This window comes from Anser anser (genome assembly GCF_964211835.1).
Source record: "Anser anser genome assembly, chromosome: 10".
NCBI classification, from domain to species: domain Eukaryota; kingdom Metazoa; phylum Chordata; class Aves; order Anseriformes; family Anatidae; genus Anser; species Anser anser.
In genome coordinates, this window is record NC_139730.1 from 14,603,473 (window position 1) to 14,618,637 (window position 15,165).

A 15,165-nucleotide genomic window follows, 5' to 3' on the forward strand; every position below is an offset into this window, starting at 1 on the left:
CTTGCATGCAACACGTTCTTAACAAAATAGTCTTGTTTAAGCCATGTCAGGCACCCATTACGTTTTTTGCACATGTCCTTGGTTAAACTTTGTTATCACTGCAGAGTAACTCAGCTTGCCCACTGACGAAATGGAGCACAACTGAACAAACAAATGAGGACAATGTTTGTTTTTCAGATCCAGGGCTTGCTGATTTCTGAAGTAGCTTGCATTGTTGTGTAGTGCTGCTGAAAGCTGGAACAACATGAGCTATTTACTTAACCTTGGACCAATTGCTACCCCAATGGAGAAGGAGGGGGAGACACCTTGCAAGCAACTGGTGCCATTTCAGTGGTGATGCCTTGGAGTCTTGCGACTTCCTGGAGAAGAAACCCTTCTGGGCAGCACTCGCTTCGGGGACTCTGGTTCTGGCAGCCGCTATTCCTCTGTGTCAGGTGCGAGCTCTGCGTGTGCAGCGTGGGCTGTAAGAGCAGGGCCCTTACCTGGGGGCATATGGGGAAGGTGGGGCTCAGCTCCCTGCATAACAGCCTGCGTGGGGCTTTGGAGCCTCCCCACTCCGTTTCCTTCCTCCCTGCGGTACCCTGCACCCCCAGCCCCGGGGCTGATGAGCCTGGCGGGGTCCCAGCCACCCGCCCCGGGTCTCAAACCCGGCCTGGTGCCGTGAGGAGCCGGGGGAGCGGAGCGGGCCCCAAGCCGGCACCCCTCGTCCCCCTTCCGCAGCCCGAGGCGCTGCGCTGAGCCGGCGGCGCCCCCGGCCCCAGCTGGCCCTGTCTCGGCGGCTCCCGGCCGCAGCCCGGCTTCCCCGGGCCCGTGAGGGGGCGCCGCGGCTCCCCGCGGCGGGGTGTGAGGCGAGGCCCGGCCCGGCCCTCCCCTCCCCTCCCTCACGCCCAGGGGCGGGCGCCCGGCACGGCCCCGGCGGCTTCTCCCGGTGAGCGGAGCCCGCGGCGCCCCTTCAGCCCCCTCAGCCCCGGCCCTGAGGAGCCCCGCGGAGGGGCCGCACCCGGCGGTAAGTGGGTGCCCGCAGCCCCCGGCGTCGTCCTTCCCTTCCCTTCCCCTCCCCGCCTCCCCAGCCGTCCCTTCCCTGGCAACTTGAGCGCTGTCCCCGCTCCGCGGCGGAGCTCGGAGGCTGAAGTGAGGCGACTGCGGAGCACGCCGGGGAGCTGCGCCCGTCGCCGCCGGCTCCTCCCCAGGCCCTGGGGTCTGCACGGGCGTCGGGGCTGCCCGCGGCTTGGGCTGCTGCTCGGCCATCCCCTCGGCGTCGGGTGCTTGGAGGGCTTCGGTGGTTTCCACCCGCGGCTGTCAGCACGGGGGCAGGCAGCTCCCCGCATCGTCGCAGTGAGCAGAGGCTTTCGGTCGTCCCTCAGCAGGTCCCACAAAGGCTGGGGAGCGAAGCAGGTTCAGAAGTACCCCCTTCGTGTGACCAGCGTGGATGGCTGGTCACACGTCGGCTTATTGATGCCCTTGTGCAAATGCTGTGCAGCTCTCTCATGGTTATCTATAGATTCCATCCCATCTTTTCCCTCAGAAGGTTTCAGTCAGGATCTGCAGGGTTTCTGAAGCCGAGCCCCTCTGGGTAGTGCAAGCGCAGCGCAGTGCCTGGCCCGCATCCTTCTAGGGGACAGCGAAGAGTGAAGGTGTGAATGGGAGGGTGGAAGTGTGCGGCAGCTGCTGCTTTGGCTGATCAGTCAAGGTAGATAGAGCAAGGGGCCCTTAAGCCATGAGCACCAGCTGCAAAAGGCCCCAAAGTGGCATGCTCACCTACTTAATGCATGTAGGGAGAGAGGAGGGAAGCTCAACTATGATCCTCTGGGGGATCAGAACCTACTGAAACGTCAGTAGGTCTCAAACTTTCCTATGCCCTTCGTCTGTGTGCTTAAGAAAAAGATGCAGGTAGCATGAGCCAGATCACAGCTTGGGGTCAGCGATGTTTCTGCTCTGCAGTCATAATCCTTGAAGGCGCCGCAGGGGCGGGGAGCAGGGGCCCTGATGCTGCGCCAGCATGCCGGGCATTGCGGGCTTTCCCTGTGTCCTGGCTGAGGCGTTCGCACCAAGCTCATTGCTCAAGCACGCGAGGGCCTTGGGATCAGTTACAGCGGTGGCCCTCGCAGCTAGCTGCCTGCTGCTGAGCTGTAATTAGCTGCAGAGCTAATGCATTTGGTGTGTACCCTTGAAATGGAGGTTTGGAAACAGTCTTTGGTCGTTCAGCACACAGATAATTACTGCAGGGTAAACCTGGGAGGTCAGAAAGGCATCCCTTGAGAGCTGGTGTCTACAGCAGCAATTCTATAATGAGACTGTGGCCAAACTGAATTGCTCAGATGTTTGCTCCGTTTTGTGTCTGTTATAGGCACACAGGTAATAACAGCTGCCTGAATTTTCCAACAGAAAAGAATTTGGACTACTGTTGCCTTCGACAGGAAGAATTTTAGGTGAAAATAAAGATTTGTTGAAATTAGTACCATTGTGTAATTGTGCCGTAAGTACTTTTATTTGAAAGCAGGGGATAAAAACGCCTTCTTTTATGCTGTTGGAATTGTGTAATCTTTTGCAAGATAAAAAAAAAAAAAGGGAAGAAAATTCAGTGGAGACAAGGGTGAAAGAGGAAAATACCTTAATGCTTGTAAGTATCTTGTTTAGTTTTAGCATAAAGCATCAAATAAGAAGACAGTATCAATTGATTTTTTTTTTTTTTTAATCTTGATTTGGGTAGTTTTAGTTCTAAATTGTTGTAGTCATTTCTTGCTAGTAAAAAACAACTTAGAAGGGAAGATGTTTTACTATGGTCAGTTATAATGCATATTTTAGGTTTTGCTTGAGCGTAGCTATTATTTTGTAAAGAGAAAGCATGCCAGAGAGGATGCTTCTGAGTTTGGCCAAAGGGGGTTTAGTGATTCAGCTTGTGTCAGGTGTATTTGAGAAAATAAAATTATTCATCTCTTACCTCAGTCACTTGAAACTGGTTTCCCAAATAGCTACAGAAGATAGCTTGAGGAAAAAGCTTGTGACAAGCCAAATGATCCTACAGTTTTGTTCTCACCTCAGATTTCTATAGTCTTTCTCTTATTCAGTGGTGGGTGGATGTTTATTGTGGATTCAACATGTGCAGGCCTTGGACCATGCCTTGGATCGCACTGGAAAACAGTGATTTCTGAGGGTACATAAGATCTAGTTTTATGGTATGACAGAACTTAGGAGCGTGAAGTGATTAAGCAGTAAATGTTTCTGGTGCCAGAAACTGGAACCTGGGAGGTCTGTATTCTATTTCTGGTTTTGCTATGGCTTTGTTACATGGCTGTAGGAAAATAATTTGCATAGTGTTAATAATACTTTGACACCTTGTAATATTTGGGATGTGTAGAAAATGAAACTATTCTATGAGGTATGGTAATGAAAACACAACAAGTAATGTGAATGCTGAGTAGCAGCTGGCCTTTGTAGTAAAATGCTCAGCACTAGGAATCCTAGAGCAGCAAGACAGAAGAGATGGCCCCAGTGTGGGGCGGTTGAGGAAAAGACATGGCGTGTTCTGGGAAAGAGCACAGAAGGCAATGTCTTCTGCAGAGCTTGCTGCGGAGCTCTTTAAAGCTCTAGTCTGATCCAAAACGACCAAAGCTGATTTCCCCCCTTCTTCCAGTTCGAATGAATTCTGTTACAGACCCCAAGTGACTGCAATGGTCCAGTCTTCGCATGCGATAAAGGTGTTAGCATAAAAAGTGCATCAGAAAACAAAGTTGATTGTTGCTACTTTCTCTTATCATGAGTGTATGACAGGAATGTATGAATCAATGCGTATAAATACCTGAAGGGAGGGTGTCGAGGGAATGGAGCCAGACTCTTTTCAGTTGTGCCCAGGGACAGGACAAGAGGCAGCGGGCACAAATTGAAGCACAGGAGGTTCCGACTCAGTATGAGGGGACACTTCTCTACTGTGAGGGTGATGGAGCACTGGGACAGGCTGCCTAGAGAGGCTGTGTAGTTGTCTTCTCTGGAGATATCCAAAGCCTGCCTGGGTGCCATCCTGCACAATGTGCTCTGGGTGACCCTGCTCGGCAGGGGGGTTGGACCAGATGATCTCTGGAGGTCCCTTCCAACCTCAGCCAGTCTGTGTTCCTGTGACTTCTTTGTCTGAATGTGCCAGAGATGAACAACCATCTCTAATTCAGCAGTCAGCTTTCACTGATCAGCCTAAGGGAATCATGATGTGACTAAAGGAAAAAAAAAATAAAAGGCTCTCATTCCCCCTTTAACACTTATGCTCTGTGTTTGCAGATGGAGTCCAACAAAAACTGTAGTTTCAGTCTTCAACCATGAAGTTATCTTAGCTTCCTAAGATCAACGTGCAATGTCTGGGGAGGACTCTGTTTATGACTGAAAGGAATTTTTATTTCAGATGAATTTCAAGTGCATAAAGGTCATCTTTTATTATCTTATCCCCCTTGTGCAGTGTATTTGCTAACGACAATTGTCTGAGATCATCAAGTGTATGATCTATTTTGGATACCTGCTGACTGTGACTGCTGGGTGAAAGCCAGCAAGAGAAATCTGCAGAAGTAATGAGGGTGGAAGGCAGTGTTAGACACGGGAAACACCAGCACATCAGAAGTATGACTGGAGGCTGTGGACGCTTTGGAGCAGTTTTGTGTTCAGACTTCAGAAAGGAGGCTCTAGTTTTGAGTCGGGTGAGTGAATGGTGTCTTGGGGTTGCAAGCTTGCCGCTTTGACCTTTGTGGAACAAGGTCAGTGAAAGGGATGAGAGTTTTCTGGTTATTTTTGAGAAAATACTATGTGGATTCTGTGCATCTGCAGAAGTAGGTGTGTTTGGAGAATGCTGGGAGATGAATACACTTGTCAATCAAATGCAAAATCTCTGTGTTCCCAGAGGCATATTGGGTGGGTTCCCTGTTCTCAGAAAAATGTTTTAAAATTGTTTTTAAGGCAAAATTTCTCTGTCTCTTAGGACAATGATTTTCTTCTTAGGTGTATTTGTATATAATGTTATTTATAGCCGTGTACCTTGGATTCTGATGAAGTGAGTAGTCAATCTGAGAGATTTACAGTCTTTGGGCAAGTCTCAGCAACATCTCTTCGTATATGGCCGGTTTCCTTTGCTTGACTTTCTCATGGGCTCAGAACTTGATCTTGCAAATCAGGATGAGCAAAATGTTTGGGATTTTCGGCAAGGCTTGGCTTTGTCTTTTGTTTACTTCTTCTGAAGTCTGTGCGTGTTGAGCTAGGTTTGCTTCAACACTTCAGAAAATGCCCTTCTGAACAACTGCAAACAAAATTATATAAACTTAATGTGAAGCCAATAGCTTAGAGGTACCCCAGTTATAAATGCTACTGAAGAGTTTATTTACCGTAGTCCTAAGGCCTAAGCAAAAGTGGTCAGTGAGCTTTCTCTGAGGATATGAAAGATTGCTTCAGAAATATGGTAGTTTAGTTACAAAGTAGATTTTTAGTTGTTCATTTTGATTGAGAGGAAAGGGACGTTTATATCCCAGGCATTAACAAGAAGAATGAAAATAATGAGCAAAGAAGCAGAACGGTTTCTGTGGCTTCACCTTGCAAAACCCTGCAAATACAGGAAAAGTAAGGATCACCTAGAAAATGTCTGAGAAAATATGGGGAGTGAAAGTGGAAGTGACAAACACCATTGTAAAGCATCCAGCCTAGGCTCAGAAATGGAAGTGTTGATTTTCTGCGGTATGCTTCAATAGTGATGTTGTTATTCTGGTCTTCAGTGTCACAACCTGTGCAGTTTCTATCATTTGCCTTAGGTAGCCAGGTGAGAGAGAGCATCATTAGAGCCAAGTTAAAGGAGGGTTTTGAAACTGGGGCTTGGACAGATTTGTTAATGAAAAAGCAACAGGCCTCCCAGAGTCTGTCACAGAGCCATCGCATCTGCAGTGGAGACCTCCAGCAATGCTGCTGCTGAGGACGTGAAAGATTTTGCCAGGGGTACTTTGCACCTCCCTCTCCTCCATGAGGTTACTGCAGATGTCTGTCATGCGAGACGTGTTGGCTGGTCTGGGCCATTGGGAGCTCCCCGCCTAATGAATGCCTTGTGAAAGGGAAAGGAGTGAAGGGAAATGAACGGTCATAGAGCCCCCCTGTCTTCTTGTGCTGGGGAAATGGCAGTCCAGAAGGATGCACTGCACAGAAATACCGAGCGTATGGTGAGAGCCATCAGGAAACTACACAAAGCTGTGCTGTGGGAGGGTGGAGGCAGGTACCGGTGCTGCATGCCTGGTAGAGGGATAGGCATTCTTCTTGATACCCCTTATTGCTACTGCTTTTTGAAAGAGTGAATGTTACTTCTAACCAATATTGGGGTAAGTGTTGGTGCAGTAGCCCCTCTGATTGAGATGAAGCAGTCAAAACGTTTGTGTTCTAACACGTAATTTTTGTTAACGCCAGCCAAAAAGCGTATGTGGAAGAATGAAGAGACTGTTTCCCTTCCTTTGAAGGGCTATACTTGGAAAGGAATTTAATTGATACTCAACATGCCTCCAGTGTGTTAAAAGCCAAAGGCTTAAAGAAAGGGAGAGAGAAAACAAAGCAACAAGTCTGTTCACTGAGGTGAGTGCATGACAAAAGCTGGGTGCATTTTGACAAGTCTGTTAGATTTTCATGGCATATTTGCAGTTTATGATATATGCTTATAGAAATTGGGAAAAATCTTAACAACAAACAAACAACAACAACAAAAAAACCACGTGAATTTCAACTTTGCAGTAGCCCTGCAATTGCTTTTTGGTACTTTGTCCTATTTTTTAAGAAGTCTGATGGTTTATCAAAATAGCTGGCACTTCTTGCAACACTGAATTGAGTTTGTTTCTAAAAGATTAAAATAGATCTTTGTTTGCTGGTGAAATATGCTTCTCAGTGTGCCAAAGACTGCTATTTAAAAACAGGAGGGAGCTGTATAAAAAAATACAGAACCTGGAAGTCCCCAGTGCATGTGGAGCAAGAAGCATCTGGGATTCATAAGGAAGTAAGCATTACTTGGAGTACAAATATGTCGCTAAAGCCCGGAGGTGCATGACAACAGCTGCATGGCTCAATGCAGTTAGATTTTGTTACGATATGAGAGGCCTTACAGCTACTTTACTCAGTCTGATCTAAAGAGCGGATGCTGTTTGTGACATTGAGGATAATGCTAGTGTTTATCTACACAGGAAACACTAAATGTTGTAAACTGTTTGGTTGATTACTGTTAAAATACCTTCTGTAAGCTTAACATAGGTACCTGTGTGGGCATATCCCAAGAAATAATGTCTCTGATCTTCTCCTTTTCCAAAAGCAGCAGCTTCTGGATCACCTGCTCAAAAAAAGGTGGTGGGGGACAAGCAAGAAAAAATAATTAAAAAAACACACCCCAAAACATGTGGAAAGACTGAGCTGATGAATGTTGGTATGGAGGGTGCCACACTTGGGCATAATTTTGAAAAATACACCATTTTTCTGTGATCCATGCTTGTATTTCTGGCCAGTTTGTAAAAGGAGTATAATTTGTTGGACTTCGCTTTGTGATCTGCATTGTAGGCTTCGTCATTTCTATTGTTATATCTTCTGTCAGCAGTCTAAATGTGGGACCAAACTTCTGTTACTCCTGAGAGTTTCCTCATGTCTAGCACTGTAATTCATGAGTATTTGAGTAGCACAGTAAAGGTGAGGACACGCGTATATCATAGTGTATTCTTTCTCAGTTTCTCTCTGCCCCCTGCATTTTGGAGCATCATTTTGGGAGCCAGGAATGAACTTTGCTGCCAGAACATAGCGGATTGAAATCCTGGAGGACTTTGGTATAAATAGAAAGTTTTTTTCCTTTTTCCACAGCTGCCTCATTCTCTGGGTAGCAAATCTAGTGAAGCTCTCTGCTATGCAGGCTAACTTTCTTTGTGGAAAAAGCACCCTTCGAAGAAAGTTCAGTTGTTGTTGGTTAGCATGGCCCAGCATAATGTATCCCCAGGTCCTCAAATGCACCAGTGTGAGGCTTGTTGTTCCAGACCTCACAGAGCTCATCAACTTAAAAGGTTATGTTTGGGAAATAAATTGCACTTTTACACAGGGTAATGCATACAATAAATGCTGCTGCTTCTCTTTTTCTTATTTCCAACATTTAGTGTGATGGGAGATGTTGTACTGAAAGCTCCCTAGATGGAATCACGGTGCCTTTTTGTAGCTGTGGTCTGTCTGCTGACGCTTCTAATGAAGAGTCCTGCAATGCTGATATTCATACAAGCTCTCTTTCATGTAGTGTGGATGCTTTATGTCTACACGTTTGTCACATCATTAATTGGATGTGTATGCTCTCAGTTACTTCAGTGAAGGGCACTTCACTTACAGGCGCTCACCTCTTTTTCGAATTGGGCCCTCACTGTTTGGCAGAGACTAATGAATGAATTCCTATAACTGGTCTACAGTATGTTCTGACATAAATAAGCTGCAATAGATCCAAAGTGACTATATCAGAAATGTTTTTTACCTGTTCTTTGCCTGTTGAAAGATCATGATGAATGTCATACTTTCTTAATATTCTAGTGGCATCATCTTTGTGCATCAATGAAGAGTCCAAACATGGCTTTGTTCAAGCAACAGAAGGTGGAGGACGTTTATGAAATTGGGGAAGAGCTAGGAAGGTAAGTTTACAGGTGACGCCACACTGTTGTAAAAGCTGACACGTGGGGATGTTTGTAGCATCTTAAAACAATGACCTGATCAATGCACTGCATGACAGTCCAAAGCAGTTTCAATGTATTAGAGTAGAAACACATTCTTTTAGAAGAAATGCACTGTGGATATTTATTATTTTTAGGTTAAGTGTGCTAACTTTTTTTTCCTGTTTCCTTTCTTGCAACTGGGACAACAGAAGGTATGTTTACATTGTCTTTTGTGGATAAGTGTCATCTTTGTCTGTGCTTTAGACTGAGTTTACCTGTCTGTTCTCTGAATGAGCTGGGGAGCAGGAAGCCATGCTGCTGTAGTCACAGATGCAGCCCGTTTATTTGGCTTGTTGTTACGATCAGCGCTGCACAGCCTCCGGCTGGCTCAGAGCACTGACAACGTGTTCATATCTGCCTGCAAAGCACTGTCTATGTGTTCCTGAAAAGAATCGTCAATCAAAATTTCAGCAGGACAGACTAATGCCTTTATATAGCTTTTAATCTATAAAGGCTTATCCACAGGTATTAATTATAGGTGGAGTTAATGGGCTATTGCCATGCTTAAACACTATGCTGGATTGTGGGCTGGATGACACAGGGCTTCCTCAGTCACTTAGCAACTTACAGTGCTCTGAGTGAGGATGGCAGGTTCCCATGCAGAGTCCAGCCCTCCGATGCTTTTCTCTTTAATATGCAAATAGCTGAATTAGGGCTCTACACTTGGTGACTTCCTTCCCAACATCTGGCAGTTAGTTTTGATAAATGACTGTGTATGTGCAATTACCCTTTTTCAAGGTCTGACAATTTAGTGACATTAAAACACTTCACTTGAAGCTGTTTCCCAGACAATTTTTTTTTTTGGCATTTGCAGCTATTTCATCTTTAGAGTTGTTCGGAACATTTCTTTATATGTGGGGTGTTTATATTCTTTTTCTGTTTTCTTCCATCTCAGGAAGACCTCAACTTGTAAATTTTCCATAGCTGTTTGCTTTTGAGTGCTGACTGGTTCCGAGACTATCATCCTGAAAGTGAAAATCTGACAGCAGCGAGCATTAAAGAAATGCAGTGCGAATGCAGCTTGTAAAAGTTGTGCTTTTTTAATATAGGAGGCCCTAGTATGTGGTGTTATGGTAAAATTAATAAAACTGGGAACTGGAAAATGACTAGTACATTTTTACCTTGGTTGGTGACTTGGTTTTAGAAATCTATTCTCTTTTGAGATGATGAGTCTCATTCCCCTCTTCAAGCTGATGGTAGATCTCTTGTAGTGAGAAATCCAAGTCGACTTGCTACTGAGGTGTGTAGGCAAAAATGTTCCCAGAAAGACCTGAAGGAAATGGACAAATTGTGAGACCTCTGCTTTTGTTTATGTATTTTTTTCAAGAGCCCTGTAAAGTGTGAGAAAAGGGCAGCAAGACTGGAGTAGCGCTCTAGTTTTGAACACTTTTGAGTTGTATACTTTATGCATTCACATGAATATCATGTCACACAATTTCTGCCAGCTTTATTTTCACTTTCAGATTTTGTGAGAAGTTCTGCAAACGTCTTGTTTCAGCTCTGTGTTAGACGTATAGTTTGACCAGGTTATCATGTCTGTCTCTGAGCAGTAACTACTGATAAGGGCTGGTGACAATTGATATCTTACTTTGTTGGAAGTAAAATAACAGACTAGAGAAGTTCTGGTGAATGAAACACTACAAGAATCTCTTTCCAGTGATGACTGATGCCCTTGGAGCCTGTAGATGCTTTTTATTACTTCAGTATGTAACAGTATTCAGTATTACTTCAGTATGTAACAAGCTGTTAGTGCTTGACAGGTACAGGGGGTTAAAAGGATTTGGTTACTGTGATTCTGGCAATGAAAGTCACTTACAAAACAAATATTTTTAAAGAAAAAGTCATTTACAAGAGAAATATTTTTAAACAAACTCTGTGAAGTGTTTGTCCTGTTCATGTCCTCCTAACTGAGTTTGTGATTTCCTGGGAACAAAACTCATCATGAATAGAAGCTTAATGCTTGTTCCAGCTCTATTCAGTCAGAAGTTAAAATACAGGATCTCATTGACAGGGCCAGTCCCTGATTGTCTGAAAGCCTTTGCACAGCACTTAGGAAAGAGGGCTTCTGCTATATACTGTCAATGCTGCTTTGCAAGGCTTCAGTGTATCTGGTCTGGTGATGAAATAGGAAATTTTCTGACATTGTGCAGCATTTAAGGTAGCTGCAGCAAAGGCTGTTCAGATCCAGCTACATAATACCCTGCAAACAGCGTGTTTGTGGATTTCTGAACCAGACCGCTTTCAGAATCGTTGCAGAGCTAGAGGCAACTCAACAGTTGTTGGAAAAGACGTTTCTTGTGCCAAGGCACCCTGTGAGAGAAAAGTCTGCAGAAAGGGGGAGCAGGTTTTCCATAGCTGCAGCTGTACTGAAACTAGCTGCCTAACTTCAGCGTTCCCTCGATCTTTCAAATATTAATCTTAGGTTTACACCTCTGTTGCCCAACTTCTCCGGAGGGTACATGCAGGGAACAAGAAGTCAGGCATGTGGCACTGGGCAAAAGAAGTTGCTAATGGGCTTGCATAGTTCTGGCAGCTATGCTGGTGGGGAAGTTTAGCACAGGCTATGCTGAATGAGGGAAATACCTTATTATCATGCATGTATTTTTAACGTTACTTCCTGTTAGATAATATCAGTTGGTTTGTAAGTATGAAGTCTGTGGGGAATGAGGTTCTCTAGCTATAGCTAAAAGGGGGCCTAAAAAGATGAAGTGCCTAATGGGTAAATTTAGCAAATTTCAACATCTTAAAAAAAAGAAAAAACCCTTTTGAAATCTATAGTACAGCCTATTGTTAGAATATTGAAATATTTCTAAATGTTTTCTTTTGCAAAATTTATGGTTAGTGAGGGGGGAGTTTCACAATCTGAAAATGAAAATGTTACAGGAGGATTTATTTAAAGAATCCTCAGTAAAAATAGCTAGTCTAGAAGTCTGGGAAAGTTAGAATGCAATAGAATATAAGGTATTCAGAACCTGCAAAGGTAGTTGAAGATTTTCCTCTTTTTTCCCTTCTCCATAAGGCAGTGGATTATGCAGTTTGGGAGTACATTATGCAGTTCTCCCAGGCATTTAGTGTTATCTCTCCTTGAAGGCATCAAACTGTGATTTCTGGCAAATTCAGTTTTTTTTTTTTCTGTCTGAGCTGTTGATCAAAAATAGGTACTTCAAAAAAATATTTTCCACAGAATCTTAGCAAAATTCATCCCTCCTCAAATGTGGTTCTCTGTTTCTAAATCTCACTTTTATTCAAGTAACAGCAAACTGTGCCTTTCACCATCCGTTTCAATACACTTCTCTGTCAGAAACCTGTTAATGCTGTTTTGTGTGCTCTGAGGAGGATCCTGGCATAAGCTGCTTGCAGGAATGTTTGTTGGTAGCAGATCACTCTAACTGCATGTCTAAATGATGGAGATGCTTCTTAAAAAGTGAGAGAAAGTGAAGGCTAGCTTAACTGCCTTGGGCATATGCAGCTGTCAAATAGCCCTTGGTTCTTCAGCCAGGGAAAGTGGCAGGGAGAGGAGGCCAAGGGTGGAAAATTGTAAACTGAAGCCAAAATGAGCCAAGAGAGGGAAGATCTGGCCTGCTGGTCTAGGGAAGTGGCAGTAGCAGAGCTCACTAGGGAGCTTTTTAAGAAAAAATGTCTTGGGATGTGTTGTGATTTGTATAGATTGCTCTGTCTAGGTAGAGAAAAGCAGTTCTTGTCCAACCTCACAGGAGCATTTTCTGGCTGTGCTGGCAGACGCTGCCAGGGGTGGTAGGTACACGAAGAGTGCTAGAATTTCAGGGAGATGCAGGGCAATTCATGAAACGTTGTACCACAGAGTCATCAGTCTAAATGTGTCATCAGCTGGTCTGCAGAGGACTGTTGACATGTGTGCCTTCTGGGCAGTGTCACTGTTGCACGTCAAGTCTGGGCTGAAGGTAGGAAGTGTGGTGGAGCCTGGCTGGGAGCCTTTCGTGGCTGTGTCCGCTGAGAACTGTGTTCCTGCAGGACGGTGTGAGAATGGCACTGCCGTGTCCTGAGACAGTGCCCTGCTCACCACAGCTCAGCTCTTTGCAGCACACAAGCATCATGCTTAACAGAGAAACCTCAGAGATGTCTGGGATGTTGTTTTGTTCATGGATAAACAAAAATCTGTATGTAATTGATCTAACAAGATGTATGCAACAGGATGCTTCCATTCTTTTTCATGGTGGTAACATTCGGGCCATTTCTGAGCAATTATATTTGTTTTCTGCATCAACAGGACAATGTTTCATGTTCTGTTGTACTTTTTAAATATGCGAAACTTTGACTTTCTGGACTTCAAAAGGATTGCTGGATGTTTTTTTCTCTTTGGGTAGGGTACTTCATTTCTTTGTATAATTGCAGTTCAGCAAAGTCATCTTGTATGTAGCTGCTCTGGTAGAGAGCAACAGAACAGGTGCACGCATAAGGTGTTTGCTTTGGGTGAAGTTGTTTCCTTCTACATTGTGGGCAGGCCGAGAAGAAATTCCAGACGATTCAGTCACTGCCTTAGTGTGAATGGTAATGACTGTGATTTCTGTTGATTAGTGTGGGCATAAACCAGCTTCTAGCGTCTCAGCCTCTGCTGACCTGGGGTGTGGTTAAAGCCAAGCTAAATCTTTAATCAATGGCTATTCATATCTCCCGAAGTTCCCCATCTCCAGCTACAAGTTCCTGCCTCCTCCCTGCCCTGTATGTGATCAGGTCAGCTTGCTGAGACAGTAGACTTTTTTTTTTTTTTTTTCTGGGTGAAGCTTAAAGAACACCAGATGCAACATTTTATCAGTGCTAATGGGGCTTAGGGGCCTGGCACATAATCACTGTTCTGACAGTGTAACTAACAAATATTTATTTACCTAATGACAACCAAAAGCACAGATAACTGAGGTATTTTTTGTAGGAGAAGAACTTGGAAATCCACGATAAAAAGTCATGTTGTCTAGCTAGATGGACTCTCCCTGGTAAACAGAAGGGTGTAATTAGAGCTAGGAAATTTACTCCTCACACACATCACACAGGATCTTCATAAAAGGATTTTTTTCCTTTCTGTAGAAGTCATACAGTATTGGGCTTTCTCAGACATGGAACTTAACTCTGTTCTTAGATTCACTTGTAATTTGAACTAGTTCTCTGAATCTGGAAGAGTAACCTTGGATTATTTTTTTCCTATAATACACACAGAACAAGTCTTTGCTTTCAATGCAAAATGTAACTTTAATTACTGAGCACTAACCAGTACCTATTAATATTTCTTGTTACAAAAATCTTCTGTGTCATTCATTTGTTTCTACAGAAGATTCAGTATACATTATGGCATGGGATACTTGATCACCATAACTAAGATTGTCATCAGCTCTCTAATACAGTCATTCGTTTTGGATTTTTATTCCTTCCAGCAGAGTGAGTGATTTTAGATTTCTCCTTTTTAAATGGTTTTCCCTGCTAGTTTTTAATGTCCTTTCAACTATTTCCGAAGTTTTTGTTTTGTCTCATGAAGCACGGAGAAAAATTGTTTTGTTTTGTAATTGGAGTAATTAGTCTCAGTATTGGAGTTTTGTGGATCCATAATCCTCACAGAGAATTTGTATTGGTGTGTCTGTTTCCTATGTAGGAAGAGTGGAGAGAACAAATAGCATAGCTTCTGTGCTGTCCTGCTGCTGGAGGAGATTGTTTTTTGTAGCAGAAACTAAAAAAGATGAGGAGGTAACTTCTTCCTCTTACTCTGGTGGACCAGAAGAATCCACAAAGAGCAGTGAAATGGGAGTTTCAGGAACCCTTTGTGGTTTTGGCCTTACAGATAATTTCCTAAAAACTTGATTAAAATGCCAGCATGATTTCCATCCCTTTCGTTCATGGGGAAGGGAAAAAAAACATTTAACCATTAAACCATAGTACTGGTTCCCCCTTATAATTTATTGCTCTCATGTATAATACGATCTGTTTGCGTTCAGCTGGATTTGGACCTTTAAACACAGGGTACAGTGTGCTAACCTTCTGCATGCATGTTACGTATGCACTGGTGTTGCTCTACATAGCAGAAGGAACAGCTTATCAAATCAGCTATTCCTGCTGATGATCCTGCTGCTATGAGTCAGCTTTGACCTTCCCTAGGTCTCTGGACTCTGTTCATTCCCACTCCAAGAGTTGATATTCAATCTAAAACTAAAATGTGATAAGTGGGAAGAATTCCTATCATGCATATTTAATTCTTGAGCTTTAGATTAAATAATGCTTGCCAGGCTATCAGGAACTTGCCAGAATTGCTGGGTTAGTGCTATATCACTGCAGACTCTGCTTTTCCGTACTGGGGAGCTGATAGACTGCATTGCTTGTCACTCTGTCATTGGGAAGCTTCCAAAAAAAAAACACAACACATTTAACTGCTTTAGAAGATGCTGGTGACGATTAAATAGGTGGCACAGTTTCTTGTGTCATA

At 44.0% G+C, this 15,165-nt stretch overlaps 1 protein-coding gene across 10 annotated transcripts in view; it reads left to right on the plus strand.

Annotated features, from left to right (window-relative positions):
• Positions 1–15,165, plus strand: part of DAPK2 (death associated protein kinase 2) — a 55,486-nt gene that overhangs the window by 7,135 nt on the left and 33,186 nt on the right. For 3 of the 10 annotated variants that reach the window (XM_083850879.1, XM_083850878.1, XM_083850887.1), the window contains exons 2-4: positions 178–434; positions 4,445–4,679; positions 8,545–8,642. In XM_083850879.1, coding sequence (XP_083707005.1) covers positions 4,554–4,679; positions 8,545–8,642 — 224 coding nt within the window. In that variant the 5' untranslated portion in view covers positions 178–434; positions 4,445–4,553. The other 7 variants (XM_083850881.1, XM_083850886.1, XM_083850882.1 and 4 more) reach the window with 7 other exon arrangements.